The sequence below is a fragment of the Nyctereutes procyonoides genome, unplaced genomic scaffold, assembly GCF_905146905.1.
Source record: "Nyctereutes procyonoides isolate TBG_1078 unplaced genomic scaffold, NYPRO_anot_genome, whole genome shotgun sequence".
NCBI classification, from domain to species: domain Eukaryota; kingdom Metazoa; phylum Chordata; class Mammalia; order Carnivora; family Canidae; genus Nyctereutes; species Nyctereutes procyonoides.
The window spans coordinates 23,197,053-23,221,260 of NW_026575132.1; the positions used below are offsets into that span (position 1 = coordinate 23,197,053).

The 24,208-nt window shown below is 42.9% G+C and overlaps 1 protein-coding gene across 1 annotated transcript in view; it reads left to right on the plus strand.

Moving 5' to 3' along the window:
• The first annotated feature begins 7,184 nt into the window (after positions 1–7,184).
• Positions 7,185–24,208, plus strand: part of XRCC5 (X-ray repair cross complementing 5) — a 90,117-nt gene continuing 73,093 nt past the window's right edge. The window contains exons 1-7 of the mRNA XM_055345294.1: positions 7,185–7,269; positions 11,080–11,193; positions 14,864–15,047; positions 15,939–15,987; positions 17,006–17,128; positions 20,910–21,101; positions 24,026–24,140. Of these exons, the coding sequence (XP_055201269.1) occupies positions 7,249–7,269; positions 11,080–11,193; positions 14,864–15,047; positions 15,939–15,987; positions 17,006–17,128; positions 20,910–21,101; positions 24,026–24,140 (798 nt within the window). The 5' untranslated portion in view covers positions 7,185–7,248. The remainder of the gene's footprint in view (positions 7,270–11,079; positions 11,194–14,863; positions 15,048–15,938; positions 15,988–17,005; positions 17,129–20,909; positions 21,102–24,025; positions 24,141–24,208) is intronic.

Here is a 24,208-nt window from a genome sequence, read left to right on the forward strand (position 1 = left end):
TAGGCAGGAATCCTGAGTTTTAGCATAAAGGGATGTGAGGAACAGGATTATTGATCAGTAACTCCAGGAAGGACAAGATAGTTTTCTTTCATCATTCGCAAAGATGTGCAATGCCCGTGTGGCAGCCCATAACCAAGCTTTGGGTCTGAATGAGGGTTACATACAGTTGATGAGGGAGCAGGAGGCCAGCTGAGGACAAAGCACAAGCTGACACCCCACTCCCAGGTGGGATAAGTGTGACCTTCCTCAGGCACTCCTGGCTGCCCCAAAACTAAGGGAAAGGAAAAACAAATGGTTAAAAGAGTTCACAGTCTAGTGGGATGGGAATCTCCCTCAGTTTACACATCTCTTGATTTACTAGAAAAATCATTCTTGGGATCCCTGGGTGGCGCAGCCGTTTGGCGCCTGCCTTTGGCCCAGGGCGCGATCCTGGAGACCCGGGATCGAATCCCACATTGGGCTCCCGGTGCATGGAGCCTGCTTCTCCCTCTGCCTGTGTCTCTGCCTCTCTCTCTCTCTCTCTGTGACTGTCATAAATAAATTAAAAAAAAAATTAAAAAAATTAAAAAAAAAAAAGAAAAATCATTCTTATCAAGAGCCTAACTTCCAGGGACCCATAGACTTAATTTCCTGGAGCCCTAACATCACCCAGACATCCACATTGATGTGGGAAACAAAGGTAGAAGGGAATGTAAATAAAATTTCCTTATAACCTGCAGCCCATTAACCAGGGCTTGTGATAGGCAGACTATAACATTCCTCCAGGAAACTCCCGACCGTCCTACTGTTTTGCTTTACTAAAGGGAAAAACAATCTTAACTTGACAATGGCAAGGCCTCCAATATCTTATAGGTCCTCTTTAGCATAAGAATGTTCTTTAGAAAAACTCCCTTTTCCAATGTCCCCCAACTCCCAAGTATATACTTTTTCAAGATTTTATTTATTCATTCACGAGAGACAGAGAGAGAGGCAGAGACATAAGCAGAGGGAGAAGGAGGCTCCATGCAGGGAGCCCGATGCAGGTCTCGATCCCGGGACTCTGGGATCATGCCCTGAGCCGCAGGCAGAGGCTCAACCGCTGGGCCACCCAGGTGTCCCTCCCAAGGGGATGGGATATATAATTGATGAAATTTTGGAATATAAGTAAGTTTGGTGGGGTGTGGTCTGGAGCCAAGACCAAGAAAGAATTCTTGAGAGGTCTTTGGTGCAAAATGGTGGTTTTATTAAAGCATGAGTGCAGGACCCATGGGCAGAAACAGCTGCTGCCCCGGGCCTGTGAGGAGTGGTTAATTATATACCTGGGAGTTGGGAAGGGTTTGGGGATAGCCCACTCTCTAAGGAATTCTGGAAGCAAGGTTTCCAGGACCTTGAGGTGGCTAGTTATTGGTGGGAAAAGGTCACTTATTACCATCTAATAAAACCTTAATCATGAGACCTTTCAGATGTATACCCATGGGCCAACTCGTATCTTGGAGATTTAGAGATAATTTCTAATGTAATTTTTTTTTTAAGATTTTACGTATTTATTCATGAGAGACACAGAGAGAGGCAGAAACACAGGCAGAGGGAGAAGCAGGCTCCCTACCCCCAGGGAACCCAATGTGGGACTAGATCCCAGGACTCTGGGATCACAACCTGGGCCAAAGGCAGATGCTCCACCACTGAGCCTCCCAGGTGCTCTAAAGGAAATTTTATATGTTCAAATAGACTCACAGGATCCTGGGGGTTGGGCTAAGATTGCCTTTTGCCCTTAGCAAAGTATGAACCTTGAGGCAGAGGCAGTCGAGTCAGCCAGCAGAGGAATGTCCCTCTGCCTATTTCAAACACTTGTCAATGTACTGCCCCAGGCTTGTGCTTTGTCCTGTTAGCCCTGCTCCCCCATCATTTGCCTCCTGAACAATTCTGACCCTTAAATCTTTAAGGTTGTTGAAGGTGGAAGGTCTCCTCTTCTGTAACTTTTTCCTACCGAGTAGGGGTGTAGAGAGGTCCCTACCCATGGGTTAATATTGGTCAGTTGGGGAAGGTATGGGGGAGTTATGAAAGGTGGAGACAGCTGAATCCAACAAGGACAACACATGAACCTCCTTGGGTAGAAAGGATCATCTGTCAGCTGGAAGTTATGGCAGTGGAGTATTCGCAGTAGGCAGGGAGACACCAGAAACAACAAAATAAGGTTAATATTATAATGAGAAAGTAAAGACCTTTGACATCAACCTTTGATAATTTTCCTCCAGTCCAGGAGTTTAAAGCAATCACTAAAGAGAGGTTGTTTAAAGCACCAATTTGAGTATTCATGTCAGATAGACACTCAGAAATATTTCTGTGGTCATTTGGAATGTATACACAGCATTGTTTAGGATAGTGTAAGGTCTACCTTGTTCAACAGTTAAAATGACTAATGCCATTCTATTTTGTAAAAATGCTTCACACAGTTTTATTACTTTAGTATTTAATAGAGAAATTCTACACTGAGTGTTATTTAGGGCTTTGACCACGTACTTATTAAGAGGTTCCACATTCCAAACATTCTCTAGTCTTGAAGAGGGAACAAAGATGGATGCTAGGTGATTGTAACAATGAAACATAAAACATGTCCACTGATTTGTTTTTTTTTTAATTTTATTTATTTATTCATGAGAGAGAGAGGCAGAGACACAGGAAGAAGGAGAAGCAGGCTCCATGCAGGGAGCCCGACGTGGGACTCGATCCCAGGTCTCCAGGATCAGGCCCTGGGCTGAAGGCAGGTGCTCAATCACCCAGGCTGCCCCATGTCCACTGTTTTAAATTTGGAAGTTTAGCTGGGTTGGTAATGGTAATAATGCATCTGTGTATCCAGGCAAAGCCCACAGGCCTATTGAAGTCTATTGTAGGCCTATTGAAGCCTTGGCCACAAATTAGAGTGGCATAGCCATTGGGTCACATTAGAAGACCATCATACAATTTGGCGCATCCAATGTGTCATCTAATCCAATCATAAAGAAAGGTCATCCATTATCTCTGTTAAGTCCATAGTTTACCCTAGAGTAGGGTATGTTCTGGCTTTTAGGGAACTGATTATCATCCCAGCCACAAAGAATTGGTTAGAGTGCTAGCTGGATTATACACTTGTTAGGGAATCAATCTCACTTTTCTTTAAAGCTGTTTAAATAATCATATGCTCATGGGGCCCTATTATCCCCACAGAGTAAGAAAAAGATTGTCTATACATGAGCTATTGAGGCAATTTCTCTTGGTTTACCTCAAGTTGACTAGGTTAGGTAAACAACACTTAAAGACAACCAGAACTAGAATTTTACAATCACAAAGGTGTGTTCTTGAAAATATAGTTTTTTCTCTTTAAAATAACCCTCATTTCCAGAGATAGTCAAATCTCTGGCCCTGGGCTGACGGTGGCACTAAACCGCTCAGCTACCCGGGGCTGCCCACATACTTTAAATACTGAATATACTTCACCTGGGCCCATTCTTAAAAGTCACTTTGTTTTTTTTTTTTTTTGTTTTGTTTTGTTTTTTTTAAATTTTTTTTTATTTATTTATGACAGTCACAGAGAGAGAAGGAGAGAGAGGCAGAGACATAGGCAGATGGAGAAGCAGGCTCCATGCACCGGGAGCCCGATGTGGGATTCGATCCCGGGTCTCCAGGATCGCGCCCTGGGCCAAAGGCAGGCGCCAAACCGCTGCGCCACCCAGGGATCCCCTTAAAAGTCACTTTGTTCCCCGTTGCCAATTTTTTACCTGAGACATTGGTGGGGAAATCTGGAGTGGACGGTGTTAACTCCACAGAGTGTTCTTCTTTGCTCCTTGAGAGTGAGGGTAGGAGCCAATGGTGCCAGAGGCACCAAGGATAGTATAGAAGCCAGTTTTGTAGGCTGCAGCCAAGGTGGTGCGGAAACAGGGTGAGGCAGAAGAGGTGAAGCGCTACCAGGAGGCAGAGAAAGGGTTCCCGGTTCCAGAGCTCATCAGTTCAACAGAGGAGCAGCCACCGTTTTCCCACCAACAAGGGGAACAGGCAGTCCAAGTCGGAAGAAGAAGATAGGGAATTCCCCTGAAACAAAGAGAATTTTGGCAGCTGCTTGGGAATATTCCTTGAAGTCCCCGTTTTGAGGTAGACAAACCACAGTTGGCTCCAATTATAGCCATTAGCCAGGGAAATGATTGAGGGAGGAACCCCCATATCTATTAGGAGGAACAGTGAGAGTAAGAGTCAAGAGTCTCCTTCATCTGGGATGGCCTGTGTTTCCTCCAACACCCTGGGTTTACTCGGAGGGGGCCAATTTAGATCATTATTATCCAACATCAGGAGGGAGTTTATTAGCAGATACATTTGGGCGATTTGCCCTATCGCCTACAGAGATCTAGTGGACAGACTCCACTGAGGCCATGAAATGTTAGAGGAATTCAGTCCTTCCCTAAGTTTTGCAATACAAACTGTCTCCAGGGGTGTAAAGGCACCTCAAGGGAGAGTCCTTGGGGACTGAAGAGAGGAGGTCCATTAGCAAAGAAAATCCCACTAGACTCCCCGGGTGGTGCCCCACATGGTGCAGGATGCCAAGAGGTTCCTGGTGTCAAAGCAACCCAAGGCACCCCCACAACAAAATCACAAGGACAACTGCAGTCCTTAAAGGCCCGTAGGAGGGAGGCCTGCCCTTCCCCATCACATTCTAGACTATGAGGGATGGATCAAAATACCTTGCCTGGAAGGCAAACCTGCCATTTTTAAACCATGAAGAATAGAAAAGTTTTACAAGAAGTTTACCCAATTTTGTAGCTTAAGTAGTTAGTAGAGGACATTATGGAAAACAATAAAGATAGAAACCCATCATGGTCTAAGTGACATTCCAACACATGTAGTCCTTACAGCCAACTTCCCTAGGAAATGGTCCCCGGTTGGGTTTAATTCTATCAGGTACTAGTTTTAGCCGGCTCGCAGTGGAGGTCTCATGGCCAGAAGTGGCTAGACCAGGGATGTGGAGGGGATCTCATTAGACCAATGAGGAGGAAACCTCACACAGGAGTCCTAAGATTGGCAGCCATCCTGGTGACTTAGGTGGCTGTCCCATGCCAGAGGCAGACAACTTTGTATAAAGATAAGAATTAAGAGAGGGCTCGAAGTTTCTGGGTCTTATTGATGGGGCACAGAGGGCTAGCTGAGGACAAAGCACAGGTGATATCCCACAAAGGACCCCTGCCCAGGGTGGGATGTGTGACATTCCTCAGGAAGCTTCCAGTTGTTCTAATGTTAATGCGCTGCTAGAGGGAAAAGCAATCTTTATTTTATTTTTTTTTTAAGATTTTATTTATTTATTCATGAGAGACAGACAGAGAGAGAGAGGCAGAGACACAGGCAGAGGGAGAAGCAGGCTCCATGCCAGGAGCCCAATGTGGGACTCGATACTGGGACTCCAGGATCACGCCCTGGGCCAAAGGCAGGCGCTAAACTGCTGAACCACCCAGGGATCCCCCAAAAGCGATCTTTAACTTGGCAACAGCAAAGCCTCCAGTATCCTGTAGGTCCTCCTAAGCAGATGAAAGTCCTTTTAAGGGAAGCCCTGGTGGCTCCGTGGTTTAGCACTGCCTTCAGCCCAGGGTATGATCCTGGAGACCCGGGATCGAGTCCCACATCGGGCTCCCTGCATGGGGCCTGCTTCTCCCTCTGCCTGTGTCTCTGTCTCCCTCTCTCTGTGTGGGTCTCTCCTGAATCCATAAATTAAAAAAAAAAAAAAATCCTTTTGAAATCTCCATTTTCCTTACCTCCCCCAACTCCAGGGTACATAATCAGCCACTAGGAGGATAGGAGGGTCCTATCTTTGTGCTCTGATGAAACCGTCATTTTGCACTAAAGACGTCCCCAAAATTTTTTCTTGGTCGTCAGCTCTGGACTTCACCTATATTCCAAAACTTCATCATTACCGTCTAAGAAAACCTTATTCAAGAGACCTTTCGGATGTACATCCGTGGGCCATAACGTTTGGGGGATGAATGCCAACACATATCTTGGGGGTGGGGGTTTTAGAGATAAAGGAAATTTCTAAAGGAATTTTTATATGTTAAAGTAGGCTCACAGGACTTTGGGGGTCGGGCTAAGACTGCCTTTTGCCCTTTGGAAAGTATGAACATCGAGGCAGCTGAGTCGGTAGAGGAATGTCCCTCTGCCTGTCCAGGACTTGTCAGTGTGCTGCCCCGGCCGGGGCTTGGTCATCATCAGTCACCCCTCACAATCCCTGAGCAGCAGCTCTTTCTGCTCATGGGTCCTGTCCCCTTGCTTTAATAACATCACCTTTTTTTGCATCAACGACGTCTCTAGAACTCTTTGCTGCTCTTGGCTCTCGACCTTGCCTCTGTAAGGCCATTGCCTGCATTGCAGGGGACACCTGGTGGCTCAGCGGATGAGCGTCCGCCTCCGGCTGGGGCAGGGCGTGGTCCTCGGGTCGGGGATCAAGCACCGCACGGTGCTCCCCCAGGGAGCCTGCTTCTCCCTCCGCCTAGGTTTCCACCTGTCTTAGGAATAAATAAAATCTTAAAAAAAAAAACCAAAAAAACAAAAAAACCTTTTTTTTGCACCAAAGACATCTCAAGAATTCTTTCTTGGCTTCAGCTCTTGGGCCTCATTCCAACACCCCGAGCCGCTTCCTACATGGGTGAGCTCGTCGGGCTTGCACCGCCTCCCCCCCGCCCCCCAAGCATCTCCCTAGGTTCAGCCTCCAAACGAAGTGTCCCCTCCTGCCGTCCAAGCTGGCGGCACCTCTGCGCACGGGGGGGCCTCAGCAGGTGCTCTGCCTCCCCGCCCCCCGCCCCCCCACCCCCCCACCCCGGCCCGCGCACCTCCCAGCTCCTCTGCAAAGCCAGGAATCCCTCCCGCTATTGAGCGCACGGAAAACCGTTCTTCGAGCAGGTGATTCCAACGCCATCGCGCTCTGTCCAGCTTGTCTATGCAAAACGAACTCTCGGAAAAAGAAGCTGAGGCTTTTTGGGTTCATACTACGCAAGGAAGCCGAGCTGCAGAAGTAAAGCCGGTAAAGTCGCGGAGACCCGAGCAGCGAGCACCCCGCCCGCAGGCTCCTGGCCGGGGCGGGATGCCGCGACTGCGCCTGCGCGGAGCCTCAGCGCCCAGGCTCCCCGCCCCTTCCGGGCTCCGCGGAAAGCGGGCTCCTTTTTACGACGCTCCGGCCCGGACCGCGACTCCGCCGGACCTTGGCGGCCGCCGCGCTCGACGATCCCGCCCGGAAGGGGCGGCGGAGGCTCCGGCAACATGGCGGCGTCCAGGGACAAGGTAGGGAGAGCGTGGCTTCTGTTTTGTTTTGCTTTAAAGATTTTATTTATTTATTCATGAGAAACAGACACACACACACACACAGAGAGAGAGAGAGAGAGGGAGGCAAGACACAGGCAGGGGGAGATGCAGGCTCCACGCAGGGAGCCCGACGCGGGACTCGATCCCGGGACCCGGGGTCACGCCCTGAGCCGCCCGGGCGCCCCGCCCGCCTCCTTTCTTAGTTACCCTGGTCCCCCCCCCCCTTCTTCGTTAACCTCCAACACCTCCTCCTCTTCTTTGAGCCTGGGTTTTTAGCATCTGTAGGGAAATGCAACGTGTGTAGTAGCCGTGGTAGGACCTTCCCCGCAGATGCGTAAAGCCTGAGGGAGGCCCGTGAGGGAATCAGGCGTCTTAGGATGGAGGGCGTCCTATTGTCGTCATCATCGCCCCTCCAGCGGTCTGGGCTGTCACGTTTATGGGAAGCTTAGTGTGTGTGTGTGTGTGGGGGGGCGCTGACCTAAGCGCTTTCTCCCCGACTCGTGGAACCTTCGCAACCAGCCCGGCAGCGGAGAGCTGGCGCCCTTCTCGGTTCGCAGCCGAGAAACCGAGAGGCGGAGGAAGGGGAGTGATTAGCCCCCGCGTATCCGGCGCAGCGGAGGTGGGGCTCACACCCGAGCCCCCGCCGCCTGCTCCAGGGCCCCGTCTGTGTGACCCTCCGTGTCCCAGATGAATGATAGACGTGGGGAGGAGTGTGCGTAAATGGATTTTTTTTCCCTTCGAGGCAGAGCGCGGCGGTGACCTGGATGGTCACTAGAGGGAGGTGCGTCCCAGAGGGTTACTTGTTCATCCGCACACCCGAAGCCTAGGCCCTTGAGCGGGCGTCCTGTATACAGGGAGGCAAGGTAGGGGTTTCAGCAGCTGACCCCTGGCCCCCCCCACCCCCACCCCAGCTCCTCGTTGGGAAATGTTGATTAAAGCAACTGTGAACACTTGGTGCCACTTAGCTTTTCCGTCCTCCTCTCCCAGCTGCTGAAAACATTGCAGCTCTGGTGCAGGAGCTGTTTAGAGGAGGTGCACTTGCCCCAAAACTCTAGCAGCCTGTATTGTTTCCGTGTGTAAGTGAAGAGTTGCTACGCTGCTCAGTTTGCCTTTCCTGGTTTTATTTTATTTTATTTTATTTTATTAAGATTTTATTTATTCATGAGAGACAGAGAGGCAGAGACACAGGCAGAGGGAGAAGCAGGCTCCATGCAGGGAGCCCGACGCAGGACTCGATCCCAGGACTCCAGGATCAGGCCCTGGGCCCAAGGCAGGCGCTAAACCGCTGGGCCCCCCAAGGATCCCTTTCCTGGTTTTCTTACTGCTGCCAGAAAGGAACTTGAAGTGTCACACCGACTAGTCTTCTGCTTCCGGAAAGAAGTTCCATATTGTGAAATCCTTCGATGCCGCTTTTTGGATATTTGATTCCTAATAAAAGACTTTTATTCCCCTAACTTAGAGTTTTCTGGTTAAAACCATTTTCTGGTGTATTAGATAAGTGCAGCAACATATTTTGGGATCCTTAAATTTTTTTTTAAGATTCTTATGCTAAGGGCATTGACACTAGGGGCTATAAATCTTATTGTTCTCCAAGGAATTTCGTAGTTTAGGATCACCCTTTCTTCAAATGTACTGTCTTTACTCCTGACATTTCTTAATATTAGTGCATTATGTTTATTGCTTTGTAAATTAGGAAAAACTTACTCTTTTCTATGTATTGTCTGAGACATAACCAAATTTAGAAATCATTATAGCTTCTCTCATAGGAACTCATCCAGATTTTTCAAACACCTTTCTCCACACACACACACACACACACCCCCCCCCCCGAGTAGGCTCCATGCCCAGCGTGGAGCCCAATGTCGGGTTTGAATACATGACCCTGAGACCAAGACCTGACCTGGGCTCAAGAGTTGGATGCTTCACTGTCTGAGCCACCTAGTTGCCCCAGATTTTTCAAACACTTCTAGGATCGGGAGATCACTGCCTCAGAAAACAGTGGTTCTTTTATTGATCACTTCTGTTATTTTTCTCCTTTATGTGGAGTCAAACCAATCTTCTTGTAACTTCTGTTAATCCATTCTCTCTCATTCTCTGACCAGTCCTTTTATAACACAGCTGCCAAATATTTGGGAGGGAATATCATGTTCCCCTAAATCTTTTCATTTGGTTCAAATATCTAGTTTTTCCAAACTATTCCTCATATCCCATGTTCTATAGCTCTTTCTCTAACCTGCTTATATCATATTCTTTTGTAATTAGTCTTTCTCTTAAGATGTGCTCAGAACTGCCCACAGTTTGTCGGATAAGGTCTTATAAGTACAAAGTACAGGTGAGACTTATTGTCAAAAAGCATTAACTCTGGAGAAGACCTTAGATCTCATCTAGCCCAACAACCGCTTCCTACCTTTGTGAACTAACAGCGAGGTTAAGTGACATTCCCAAGGACTCGGAGCTAATTGGTAATAAAGGTGGGACTGGATCGCAGGTCTTCAGATTGCTAATCTAGCCTTTTTTCACCATTGTTTTCCTTCCTTGAATTCCATGCACTGTTGATACAGCCTAAAAACGTATGAAGTAGGTGTGGGGAATGTAGTGCTGTAGCCGTGTCATATTGGTGACTCATAATCCACTGAAATCCTGAGTTGCTGTTTGTTCAGGTCTCCTCCAACTCATTCAGTTGAGGGATCCCTGGGTGGCGCAGCGGTTTGGGGCCTGCCTTTGGCCCGGGGCGCGATCCTGGAGACCCGGGATCGAATCCCACTTCGGGCTTCCGGTGCATGGAGCCTGCTTCTCCCTCTGCCTGTGTCTCTGCCTCTCTCTCTCTCTGTGACTATCATAAATAAATAAAAATTAAAAAAAAAAAAAAACACAACTCATTCAGTTGAATTCTGGATGCCAGATGTAGAACTTTGTATGTAACTGTTTTAGTTTCCCCTATTTCCTTAGTCCCTACAGATGTGATTGCTGTCTAATCACTAAGTGTCTATGTGGTTTCCTCTACCTGTGACTCCCCTTATTCACGTGATTGACTCTTCACTCTTTAAGACTCACCCAGAGATCACATCCAGAAGGCTTTTCTGCCTCCTTACACTTCCTTTGTCCCCTCCACCATCCTCTCCACCAGCCTTGGCTGGATGCCCCTCCTGTGTACTCTCTTGGTGTCCACTGCACACCTCTGTCATGGAATATTGTGCTGTTATTATTTATGTGTCTTTGTCCCCTACTAAGATAGATTTGGTGTCTTAGTCTTCATTTTAGATCCCAGTTCCACAAACTGATATAAATTGTTGGGGATATAGTTTTAGTACACATAGATTGTAGCAATCACCTGTTGCCACAAAAATGCTACAAGCTACCCCCAAATCAGAGGCTTACCAAAATATATATCTATTCTCATGCCTGTGGTTCTGCAAATCAGTTGCAGTTTGTCTGATGTATTTTGGGCTCAGCTGTGCTGGCCTTGGCTCTGGCCTATAGGTTGTTTTCAGGTTTGGTCCCCATAGGTTTATTCTTGGGCTCAGGCCAGAGGAACAATAGCTTCCTGGAGCGTGCTCCTATCCTGGCTTCTGTCTTTCAGAAAGTATTAGGACTATTTAAAGTTTCTTTGTAGTAAATATTTATATATCTTATGTACGTTCTCTTAGAACACTCCCCCTCCCTCTGTCCTGCATCCCCTAAATCCACTAGAGTACAGGTTCTGTGGGTGAAATAAGCAAAGGCCATACCTGTTTTCTTTTTTTATGACCATTATTAACATTTTCTCACTCTTTGGGACTTTGTTTCTAGGCAGCTGTTGTTCTGTGTATGGATGTGGGCTCTGCCATGGGTAATTCCTTTCCTGGTGAAGAATCCCCATTTGAACTAGCAAAGAAGGTGATAACCATGTTTGTGCAGCGACAGGTAAGTTTCAGACTGGCCTTGAGCTTATAATTTGTGTTTTAGTTGCTTGTTGTCTCCATTTAGTAATGTAATATACCAGCCTGCTTATGATGTCCAGCTTTAGTACTTTTGGTACTTTATTTATTAAAAAAATTTTTTTTGGAGAGAAAACACAAGTGGGGAGAGGGGCAGCGGCAGTAGCAGAATCCCAGACTGACTCCACGCTGAGCGTGGAGCCCAACGTGGGGCTTGATCCCACAACCCTGAGATCAGGACCTGAGTGGAAATCAGGAGTCAGATGCTTAAGTAGCTGAACCACCCAGGTGCCCCCAGCCTCAATATTTTTGGGCTTTACATATACTTCTGTGCAAGTCCAACTATACTACCAGAGCTTGACATTTTTTTTTTCCTTTGTTTTGGCCCCTTCAGTAGATACATAATTTTTATCAGATATATGGCAATGTAAAAATGTTTACAAGTCTCTAGAGCCTGGTGGCCTGGGTTTGATCTTTGCTCTGTCATGTCATTTACTAACATGGTAATGTTGAACAAACCTTCAACTACTTTGTGCCTATTCCACTTACCTTTTGTTGATAACGTATTATCCCAAAACTTGATGTCTTAAATTACATTTAAAAAAAATCATCCTCTCTCATGGTTTTAGGGGACGATGGGGTAGCTCAGTTGGGCCTCTCGTGGCCTCTTCTGCAGGTACACTCAGGTGTTGGCTGGGCTGAATCATTGGAGGCTGATCTGAGCCAGACATCTAAGATGGCTCTTTCCCATGGCTAGTAGTTATGTTTTTTGGTGGCTATGGGCTTATTTGGGGCTGTCCTCCAGAACCCTTACGTGTGCTCTCTCCATTAACTTGGGATTCCCACAGTGTGGTATCCGGTTCTAGGAAGGGAGGTCCTAAGAGTGGGAATTCTAAGAGACCTGCCTATGTGACTTTTTATGACCTAACTTTAGAAATCCCCAAAAATGGGCAGCTCCAGTGGCATAGCGGTTTAGCGCCACCTGCGGCCCGGGTGTGATCCTGGAGACCCGGGATCGAGTTCCACATCGGGCTCCCTGCATGCCCGCTTCTCCCTCTGCCTGTGTCTCTGCCTCTCTCTCTCTCTGTGACTATCATAAATAAAAAATTAAAAAAAAAATTTAAAAAGGAAGGAAGGAAGGAGAAAAGAAAGAGGGAGAGAGAGAGAAAGAGAAAGAAAGAAAAGAAAGAAAGGAAGAAAAGGAAGAAAGGAAAGAAAGAAAGAAAAGAAGAAAGAAGAAAAGAAAGAAAGAAAGAAATCCCCCAAAATCATTTCTGCTGTTAGGAGTCAAGCAAGTCACTAAGACCAGCTCATATCTGCGGGGGTGGAGATGGGAGGTGGGGGGTGAATTAGACCCCCCCTGTTGATTTCTGTCCCTTGTACCTGGTATGACTGCTACTTTTGCTAAGCCCACAAAGTTCTGCCTCATTTCATTGGCAACTGCTGCTCCTCCCGGATACCTCTGTTGTTTCTTCTGGATATTGCCCTTTTCATTAGGCACTATGACATCCCACCTGTCATCTTAGATTTTAACAAATTCTGATGAGCTGGAGTCCTTGATGTGTCAAGAAGAGAAGGCCTCTAACCCCATTCCTAGTTACAGTAATTTGTGTTAATTGTGTTTAAGTAATGCTGCTATGCCCCAATGTGTAGTTTTTGGTTTTTGTTTTGTTTTTTTTAAGTAGTCTCCTTGCTCGATAGGGGGTTTGAACTCAACCTCCAGATTGAGAGTTGCGTGCTCTACTCACTGAGCCAGCCAGATGCCCTTCAAGTTTTTGTTTTTGTTCTTTTTTTAAAGAGAAACTGTGCTTTCAGTTTTTATTTTTGGCTCTAGCTCCTCCATGGGAGTCTGAATCTAGATGACTAGGAAATAGGAGCTTGTGCCAGTCTCATGCTGCACTCAAACTTTCCTTCCCTCTCCTGGCTGACGTTTTGTTGTTGAGCAAGATTACCTTGCTTGAAGATGAAGTCTTGTCCAGGACACAGATAAAATTCTAACTGGCCTGCCTCATGGTGTGCTGGACAGGTTTGAACCTCAACAGCTGGAATTTTTTCTCCATGTGCAATTGGGAATTATATCTGAATTGTTAGCACACTGGACAATGTAATAGACCAAACAAAAATGAAGAATGGCGGAATTCCATCCTCTTCCCCATGCAGCATTCTTCCACTGATGGAAAGGCTTAGGTTAAGTAGGTGGCAACAGGACCACTTTTTGTGTCAGATACTGTTTTTTGTTCTTACATTTTACTATGAAGTGTTTCATAAAAGAAGCAAGTACAGAGAATAGTGAAAAGCTATTTTCCCATCGCCTACCACTATACAGTCCTCGAGTTCTGCCATAGTTGATTTCTTTTTCTTTTTTCTTAAAAAATAGTTCCAGATAAACTTGAAACCCCCAGTGTATCTGTTCCTAATTCTCTTTCCTCTTTTCCTCAGAATTTTCAGTCAGTATCATGCATATTTTTTTTAATTTTTATTTATTTATGATAGGCACAGAGAGAGAGGCAGAGACACAGGCAGAGGGAAAAGCAGGCTCCATGCACCGGGAGCCCGACATGGGATTCGATCCCGGGTCTCCAGGATCGCGCCCCGGGCCAAAGGCAGGCGCCAAACCGCTGCGCCACCCAGGGATCCCAGTATCATGCATATTTTATACTTTTGGACATAAATATATTCCTAAGTAATATTTAATATCATGTGAAGCTTTCTAAAAGTGCGTAACGTTGTTATTTGGTACATATAATTCTGCAACTTATTTTTTCTCAACCTTGTGTTTTTACGATTTATTCATACTGATAAACATGCACAAATTCGTTTTATTATTTTTAATTATTTTATTCACAAATTTATTTTATATAACATTTCATTATTATTGAGGTGTAATATTTTGCTGTGTAAATAATCTGCAGTGTGTTTTTGCATTCTGTGGATGGATAATATGTTTCTAGTTCTCCCCTGTTATGAACAGTGTCCCAAGTGAACTCTCTTGAAGTGAATGTTCTTGTCCTTGTCTTCTTAAGTACATGTGTAAGAATTTCTCTATGGTATCCATACCTGTAAGTGAAATTGCTGGGAAGGAGGACATGAACCAGCAATTATTTTTTTAATCCTATAGAAAATTGAAACTTTGAAAAGTCATTCCGGAAAGATAGACTATAAAATTGATTAAAAACTAATTATCCATACTTAGTTTTCATTGAGAATTAGAGTCTGATTTGATTGGAAGTCAGCAAGAGCCATTACCACTCTCCTACTCCTACGTTCTATTGAAATGAACTCATTGTGGGACGCCTGGGTGGCTCAGCAGTCGGGCGTCTGCCTTCGGACGGAGTGCCTGGAGGAGTTCCTGATCGAGTCCCACATTGGGCTGTCCGTGGGGAGCCTGCCTCTCTCTCTGCCTGGGTCTCTGCCTCTGTGTCTCTCATGAATAAATAAATAAAATCTTTAAAAAAAAAATGAACTCAGTGAAAGTCTTCTTAGAGCCTAGGAATTGTCATTGACCAGTGGAGTATCTAGCCCCGTGTTCTGTTGTTGACAGTGGCTGGAGGGACATGCCATCAGGAGGTATGTTTGTTTTACTCCCTGAAGATTAGGTATCTAATGGCTTCCAGGTGGTACTCAATGATGCCTAACCTTCTGATTTTCTTCTCTAGGTGTTTGCTGAGAGCAGGGATGAAATTGCATTAGTCCTTTTTGGTACAGATGGTACTGAGAATGCCCTTGCTGGTAAGGATCAGTATCAGAACATCACAGTGCACAGACACCTGATGCTACCAGATTTTGACTTGTTGGAGGACATTGAAAGAAAAATCCAACCAGGTTCTCAACAAGCTGACTGTATCCTTTTTCAGCCAGAGAAGATTCTTAAGAAATTTCCTTTAATCTTGGGAATCATAATCTAGTTTGATGAGGCTCCCCAGAGTCCCAGCTCTGAGTATATGATGCTTTTGGCTCTGGGGACATGGAGGTGGTGTGTGTTAGGATTTAATGTGAAATTAACTGGGTTGGGTCAGGCCCTCCAGTCACTTGCTCTTTCTCTGTACCAGTGATACTGAGGGGTTGGGATCACCAAAAGGGGAAGATACCAGTGGGTATATTTGTGTATTGATATGTGCAGAGGGATTGATGGTGGTGATAGTTAGAGATGTTTGAATGTAGATTCAAAATGTAGAGATGTAGAGAAGATATTTGTAAAATATAGCACTAGCTTTCCCTCTGTTTTCCTAGACAGAGGGAAAGCCAAAAGTCAGACTGACCTAAACTGAAATTTCCAATTTCTTCCATAGATGCTATGATTTTAAGGGGTTACTCTTACTTTTCTAAACAGTGGTGTTATCCCTGATCACTGGGAGGTGCAGTTGTGCTGAGTGACTTGGAAATGCTAAATTATAGCTCACTTTAAGAATGGACTAATCACCAAAAATGGATTCTAGATATTGTAAAATGGCATCATAGTTTTTGTTTTATTGAGTGGGAATATGTTAGATTACCTTTGGGTTTATTTTTTCTGATTATGTGTTTCAGGATGTATACTGTAATACATAGCAAAATTGAGTATATGTTAGTGAAATAAACTTTAGAGAAAAGGCAATTTGGCAAGTACTTTTAAATCCTCAGAGTCATCCTGGATCCATAGTTTCAAGCCCTGTCGACCTCACTGGAAAAAAGTTCTACGTTCTTGGGATAAAGGGACAGTTTAGTGATATCATCTGCCCTTAACTAGCCGAGTCCTGGATGCACTCATTGTATGCATGGATGTGATTCAACAAGAAACTGTGTAAGTGTCTCAATTGAAGAGAGATGGAATGAGTCTCTTGACAAAAATTGCATGTTGATGGATTCCATGCACTGTGATTCATTGTTAATTGAGCTGCATGTTTGTGTGGCTAAAGAAATATTTGATAGAATTCAGTGGTCCAGTTCACCCTTTCTTTTTTTTAAATTTAAAAAGAGGAAGGGCTATATTGATGGGAATTTCTCTGGAAGAAATAAATGTTTGGCTTATTTCAACTTCTTTCCTATTTGGCTTAAGTTAATTACCAGGAACTTTAAAAAATGTTATTGTTCCTAATCTCACTGAAATTAAATGCATGAAACTAATATAACACCATATATTAACTAACTGAAATTAAAATAAAAACTTAAAAACATGAAAAAAATGGAATTGTAGTGTTATAGAAGTTGCATAACTCTGGCCACAGCTTCCTAATTCATTACTTACTTAATTGCTGTGTCTTTGAAATGTGGGTCTTTGGATGTATACATACCTACTCACCCCTTGACTATTAGGAAGAACATTTGCACAAAATCTGAGGCCTAGATTTGATTATCATTTCTCAGTCTCTGTACATTTTGTGTAAAATCCTGCCACTAGCCCTGTGAGTAGAATCAGACAAGGGTGTTTGGAAAGTGAACCCTTGCAAGTCTGAAGTTGTAGTCACTGGGAGAGTTCCTTGTTTACATTCTGCCTAAGTGGAGGCTGGAAAGGAATCTTTTAATGACAGTGACCACATCTTTAACTGAAATTAGAATTGGAAAATCAGGGATTTAATATTTCCATAATACTCAAAAATTTTGATTATATGTTTAGTAGATCATAGATATTTAATTATATGTTACTAGGAACTTAACTGAGCATCAGTGATACATGGGGATTCTAGAATATAATCACATTTGTTAACTATATCTAGATTCATTTCTTAGCCTCTTTCTGAGGTTCAGTGACCAAGTACATTTGAGTTTGTAGGCAGTAATTCAGGAAAATAATTTCTTACTGTGATAACTCTCTCTTTTAGAGGAAAGAAGTTTGAGAAGAGACATATTGAAGTGTTCACTGACCTCAGCAGCCCATTCAGCAAAGACCAGTTGGATGTTATAATCCATAACTTGAAGAAATTTGGCATCTCTCTGCAGTTCTTGTAAGACCATGTGAATAATGTCTGAAGACCAATCCTGCATTCTTATAATGCAAGGAGTGGGGCCCCTTTCTAGAGTGCTTGGTTTCCACAAGTCTTCTCTTTGTGCTCAGAGTCGAAATATGTCAGGTGACTGACTTCAGCAGACATTTGCTGAAGTACCCACTGTTCTAGGAACTCTGAGTTTTAGTGATAAAGGGATGAAAGTCACAGTGAAACAGAGGAATTTAGCTCAATAGCAGATGTTTGTTGGGTCTTCTTGGATTCAAAGAATTGAGGAATCTTTTGAGGATATTAAGTTATCTCCTGCCCACAAAGAGGACTTTATCCAAACAATTACCAGATTGATGGTTCCTTTTGTTAAACAGCTCTAGAGTAGTGTTTTGCAGGCAGTAGATGCTTTGAGGGTAGAGAAAAATGTCAACCTGAGAATTATTTTTTTTATTATTATTTTTTTTATTTTTATTTATTTATGATAGTCACACACAGTGAGAGAGAGAGAGAGGCAGAGACACAGGCAGAGGGAGAAGCAGGCTCCATGCACCGGGAGCCTGACGTGGGATTCGATCCCGGGTCTCCAGGATCATGCCCTGGGCCAAAGGCAGGCGCCAAACCACTGCGCCACCCAGGGATCCCTGAGAATTATTTTAAACACATAGAATACTTATTTTTTTTTAAGTCTTTTTCAAATCTAAAGGACACACACGTATGTAAAATGTAATTTGCTAGTGTGTATTTAGAAATGCGGTATACAGATTCTAGGTGAAAATGTTGGCAAAAGGGTTGCCTGGGTGGCTCAGTTGGTTAAGCATCTATCTCTTGATTTCAGCTCAGGTCATGATCTCAGGGTTGTGAGATCTAGCTCTGCATCTGTGTCAGTGCCGAGCATGGAACCTGCTTAAGATTCTCTGTCTCCTCCCCCCTCTGCCCCTTCCTCCCACTCCATTCACACATTCTCTCTCTCTCTCTCTCTCTCTCTCTCTCTCTCTCTCTCTCTCTCTCTTTTAAAAAAAATAATGTTCACAAAATACTTAACAATTTGTTGCAAGATAAAGTCCCTCCTTCCCCAGTAACTTGAATGCTCCCCTTCCCACCCCAGGCATTTACTTTATCTCCTGTCCCTAACAAGAAAGTTCTTTTTTTACCACACTAATGCTTCTTGCTGCATATGAAACCAGTTTTATCTTGTCCTGTTTTTGGCAAAAGCAGAGTGATGGTATAGGACGTTGATTTATTAGTCTTTGGGGGACACACCTTTTTCACAATGAGAGCTATACCAGGAAGCTTCCAGTTCAGAGTAGTAAGCTTTGGCTTCTTTGAAATGCCAGCCATGGGGAATTAAGAACCTCTCTTGCATGTATGTACCTCTTAAGACGGCTGAGGGGCATCTCCTTTCTGTAGAACTGTAGAAAAATAGTTGAGAATAACTCATCAAACTGATACTTGTCAAGATAGCACTTCAGAGAAATTAAGTGCTTTTTGAATGACACTTCTTTTCTTATTGAGTTGAAGTTTTCTCAGTGCTTCAGAAGCCCTGCCTGGCTCTGCTTCCTGTTCATAATTCCAGGATGCCTTTACATGGTTGAAGCATACTGCACTTTAGTCAGTGTCATTGGAAAGGGCTTTCTTGTCTGAGTGATACTGTAAAGTCTGTCGAAGAGACAATATATAGCCTTGTTATCAAACTCCTGATTTGATCCGTTGTATTTTTTCTTAGGCAATATGCTTTATTCCTGTGCTATCAATCTCCAGCATACCAAGTAGAGTTTCTGGTTTTATTGTTTGATGTATCCCAGGTATGACTGATTGTTCCAGTTGGAACAGGCCCAATAGGCACTGTGCTCTAAGCAGGCTCATTCCTTGGACCTGGTTTTTAGTGTCTTCTGTTGACTGTTGAGAAAGTTTGTATCTGGTCAAAAGCAGGGTAGAAAGAACTGTTACTGTAACTTCTTTTTCCAGGATAACTTCCTGACTCTTCACTTTTGTGTCATTCTCCCCTTCTTCCAGTTGGCTGTAGTGGAAACAGCAATGGCCTGATGCAAACCCTCTGTTCCTTACCCTGCTCCCTGGAACCTCTTTATCCTATGGGTCATGCAAGGCATGTTTTCTGTCATGTGGAGTACATGTAGAAAACATTTAAACAGGAAATGCTATTTTAAGTATAGCAAATAAAATGGTATAGAAATCACCTTAAAAATAACGACCCACATAATGGTGACCAATAGGTGATGTTGCGTGAAGTGAAAAGTTTATTGGTTGCATTTCAGTGGCCGTGAGGTGATATGCTGCCTTGAAAAGAACTTTGTCCTTTGGTCAGGTGACAGAGTCTTTGCTGTGTCACCGGCTGTGTGACTTGGCCAGATTAGTTCATCTCTGTAGCTTCAGTTGCTTTTTAGGAAATGGAGATAGAAATCTATCCATCTAATAGATAGTATTAAATGTGGTTGTTTATTTTTTAATTTTTCTACTTTTTTTAAGATTTTATTTATTCATTCATGAGAGACACAGAAAGGTAAAGACACAGGCAGAGAGAGAAGCAGGCTCCATGCAGGGAGCTCGATGTGGGACTCGATCCCAGGACTCCAGGGATCACACCCTAGGCCAAAGGCAGATGACCAACCACTGAGCCACCCAGGCGTCCCTAAATGTGATTGTTTAAATGAAAGCATTTATAAGGTGCCATATAGCACATTGCCATAAAATGTGTTTGGTTGGCTGATTTTTCAGTTTGTATATTGATGATTGAATATCTCAATGACTGGTAATCCCAATCTCATTTCAAGCTAGAGTGAAACATAAGTACAGAATTGTTTTTCTCTATTTCTAGCAATTAAGTGATATCTGTATGGGAATTCTATATCTACAGTAATAAAGGTCACATTATTTGAGTTTTAACTCTTTTGTACATATTCTGTCATTTAATCTTTATAATAACATCGATGAATCATTAAAGGGTATTTTATTTATTTTTTATTACTTTTGGCTGCCTAGAATATTACCCACATTTTTTATTATTTTTTTATTTTTTTATTTTTTATTTTTATTTTTTATTATTTTTTTTTAAATATTTTATTTATTTATTCATGAGAGACACACAAAGAGAGAGAGAGAGAGGCAGAGACACAGGCAGAGGGAGAAGCAGGCTCCATGCAGGGAGCCCGACGTGGGAATGTGGGACTTGATTCCGGGTCTCCAGATCATGCTCTGGGCTGAAGGTGGTGCTAAACCGCTGAGCCACCCAGGGATCCCCAACCCACATTTTTCTAGGAAGCAATCCCTCCTACACTTTAACCTCATGACAGTTTCTAGTCCCCAGCCTACCACTGGTACCTGGTTTTTTGAACTTGAGACCAGAGCATTAAACATTCAGTCCATTCCTCATTGGTTGTGCACCTGGGCAGTGTGTGCTCGAGTGTGCTCAGAGGCGATGCGGCGGAAGCCAGTCAGAGTAAAGCCAGCACGAGGGCACAGGGAAACAACATGGAGACATTGCAAGGGGCAGGTAGTCCTTGAGGTGTTTGAGACCGGGCCCAGTCATCCTCAGGCCGTATACAACCCTGCACTCTAAATTATTTGGTTCTGTAAACCAATAAATTCCCCCCTTTACTAAACCAAAAAGGCTTAGGTCACTTGAAGCTGATAGAGTAAGTAGATAAGCACCACTGACAGGAATTTGAAGCTCATTTTCTCATAGTCTGTGAGCCACAGTCACAGGATTAGAGCCCAGTTTATTATTTGGCTTCAGAGCTTGTCTTCTTAACCACTGCTCATCTTTTCTGGGTAGTTTGCCTTTCCCCATTGGCAAGGAGGATGGCACTGGGGACCCGGGAGATGGTAACTCACGCTCAGACCACCAGGGATCCTCGTTTCCTCTAAAAGGAATTACTGAGCAGCAAAAAGAAGGTATTCGGATGGTGAAAAAGGTGATGAGGTCTTTAGAAGGTGAAGATGGGCTGGATGAAATTTATTCCTTCAGGTAAGAAGTGAAAACATTGCTGGCAACTTTCAGACATGACTCTAATTTTCTCCCTTGATCAGAGGATTCCCTAACTAGCCAACTCCTGAGTTAGCCATCATTCTTAAATAAATGTTCCAATTTTCATTGAAGAAATGACATGCCAACTCCTGATCCCCTTTTTAAAGTTTTTGTGGTTGGCACAAGACTCCTGGTTTGTTTCCAGGCCTGTGTGTGTAAGGTTTGGAAATGTATAGATAGCGAAAGATTTAACAAGTCAAAACATAAAAAATGAGAGGGTAGATTATACTCTATGCGAAGTTTGGGGCACATTTCATGGGCTTTTTTTTGTCATTCACCTATAAAATACATTCCTAATTATGAAAAGTGGTGTCAGATCTGAAATACTCGATATCCTCTTATAATCTGATTTAGCTTTTAGGAGGCAGTATCTTAACTGTAATAGACTTTTTTCTTAACTTTTGGTCACAACATAGTTGGTTCAGATAAAACACCCAAAATACAAAGAATTTATAATCTACTTTTATGTGGCTTTTGTAAAGGCAAGGTGATTTTAGAAATGTGAAATCCTTGAAGTACCCTATAACATTAAAGCAAACTACCTTTTCAACCATTCAGTTAGAGACCACGGGAGAGATTGTCTCCTTTCACTGTGTTAGTGTTCTTGGTTGAAATTGGACATGCACTTTTATTCTGTGCAAAGAACCTGAGAGGAGTCAGAAGCAACTACAACAGTATGTATTTGAGGGGCCTTATTTGTTAAAAGCAGTAATAGAATACTGTGCAGTGTGGTATATGAAATTTCATATTCTGGGATAATACCATGAATTAATTCCTATTTATCAATAAACACACAAAGTACAGGCATTTGAGCAAAGTTCTTCATAAGTAAAAGTTCAACAATTCCGATATTTTTGAGTGGTTAAGTGTATATGTGCTCTAATTTTTTTCTCAACCACAATTAGGAAATATTTCTTGTAATGCATTACAGATACATTACAAGAAATATTGACAAATAGTACATCCTGATTTTCTAAACACAGACACCCTTGAAAAATTTTAGGTAATGGGAATTTTGGAAGTTGAATGGTAGTTTCCCTATGGATTGGCAAAGGAATCTATGAGGAATCCTGTAACGTGATATTTCTTGTCATAATATGTGTTCTTACTGTGATGTGTACAAATATGCATTTCTAACATATTTCTTTCAAATTTAAATAGGCTTGCTCTAATGTGAGAATATAGGTCTTAAACTCACAAATTCACCATGGTATCATAAATAAAAATTGTAGGCCAAAACAAATTAATATTTAAAAAGTTTATGTATCATAGCCAAGAGGGAAATTACTGTGTATCGTCCTCACAATTTGAAGATACTTTGATTTTAGGTGGGTTGTGGAGGTATGGACCGGAACTTTGCTATCTGCTGCAATTGCCATTATCCACATGTGGCTATTTAAATTTAATTTCATTAAAATTAAATAAAATAAAAAATTTAGTCCCTTGGTCACACTAGCCACATTTCATTTGCTCAGTAGCTTATTGGACAGGCATAGTTAGAAATAGAATATTTCTATCATTGCAGAAAGTTGTACTGGACAGCACTGGGCTAGATTTGTCCTCATCTAGACTTCTGCAAGTCTCTGCAGAAATGATCCATTTGTTCTCAGATGTTACATATTACATGCTAGTGTTTAGAACTTCCCCTGGAACAGAGTTCAAACCTCATGGTGGTTTTAGATGTGACTCAAACTAGTGATGTCCTGTAGATAGGTTAGATCTGCTTCAGACCCCTTCATTCCCCAACAAATCCAAAGCCAAGGAAAACTGTAAACTTGTTTTTTTTTTTAAATTTATTTAGTCAATTATTCATTCATTTACTTATTAATTACCATAGACTTTGGAAGTAGAGCGTCAGGGAGAATATCTACTGTTTATTATAGATTATTTCTGAAACTTGGAGTCTTTTGAGACTTCTTTGTCCATAACTCTGGATAATGTCAGGTAATTTTCTTTGCCTCTTTAAGATCTGTTATTCATCTCTACCAAGGGGATTGATCATAATATATGCTTTGAATGTGTTTGGTCATTGATTTCCTTTCTTAGTGAACACCACAAATTCCAACTACCTCCTATAATCTTCTCTGTTGTATTTGATTAGGGACCAGATAAAAATAGAATTGATCTTCATATATGTTCAAATGAAATAGCACTATACATTGTGTTTATTGTGTTTGGTACTTCCCGTCAGTAAAAAACCTAGATTTACCTGCTTTATCTTAAGACAAACTATGGGCTAAATTCCTTTATCCCCTGGAGAGTCTTTGACTCTCTCCATTGTATAACATATACGTGCTTTGTATTTAAGGTGATTGGAATTAAATAATAAATTGTAGAGTTATAAACAGTGGTATTATAGGATGGATCTCACCCTTAGATATCCTGGAGCCAGGGGTTCTTATCCCCAGGTCCATGGTTCTCAGGGAGTTGGTGAACCCTTTAAATTGTGGGCAAACTCTTACGAGTGTGCTTTTATCATATCCTCAAAATGTCCTTGGCACTGAAAAAATGTTAAGAACCACAGGCCAACTTGAAAGAAAAGATCGAGCAGGGGAAGATAGAGATTTTTTTTTTTTTCACGTGTTGGTAATGTAGTTCAGCTTCTTCCTCCTAAAGCCAAGTCAGTTGTATTCTGGCTCTCTCCCAATTTGTGGTCGTCATTTTCCTACTATCCCTTGCTGGTTTTCTGTTTATGGTCAACAACTCACTTCTCAATCTAGAAAATTAACTGCATCACCCAACAGAAGTAATGTTTTATAATTGTTGCTTTTATTATATCTACAATAATATAATATATAATAATATGTATCTATATATGTGTATATATACACACTTTTTTTTTTTTTTTTTTTTTTACTATTAAGTGAGAGTCTGAGACAACTGTGTGTCTTTAAGAAAATTGAGAAGCGTTCCATCCCTTGGCCCTGCACACTGACCATTGGCTCCAGTTTGTCTATAAAGATTGTGGCTTATAAATCGGTAAGTATACATAAATCTTTTTAATTTTTAATTTTTTGATTTTTAAAATTTTTATTTCTGAGTACTCT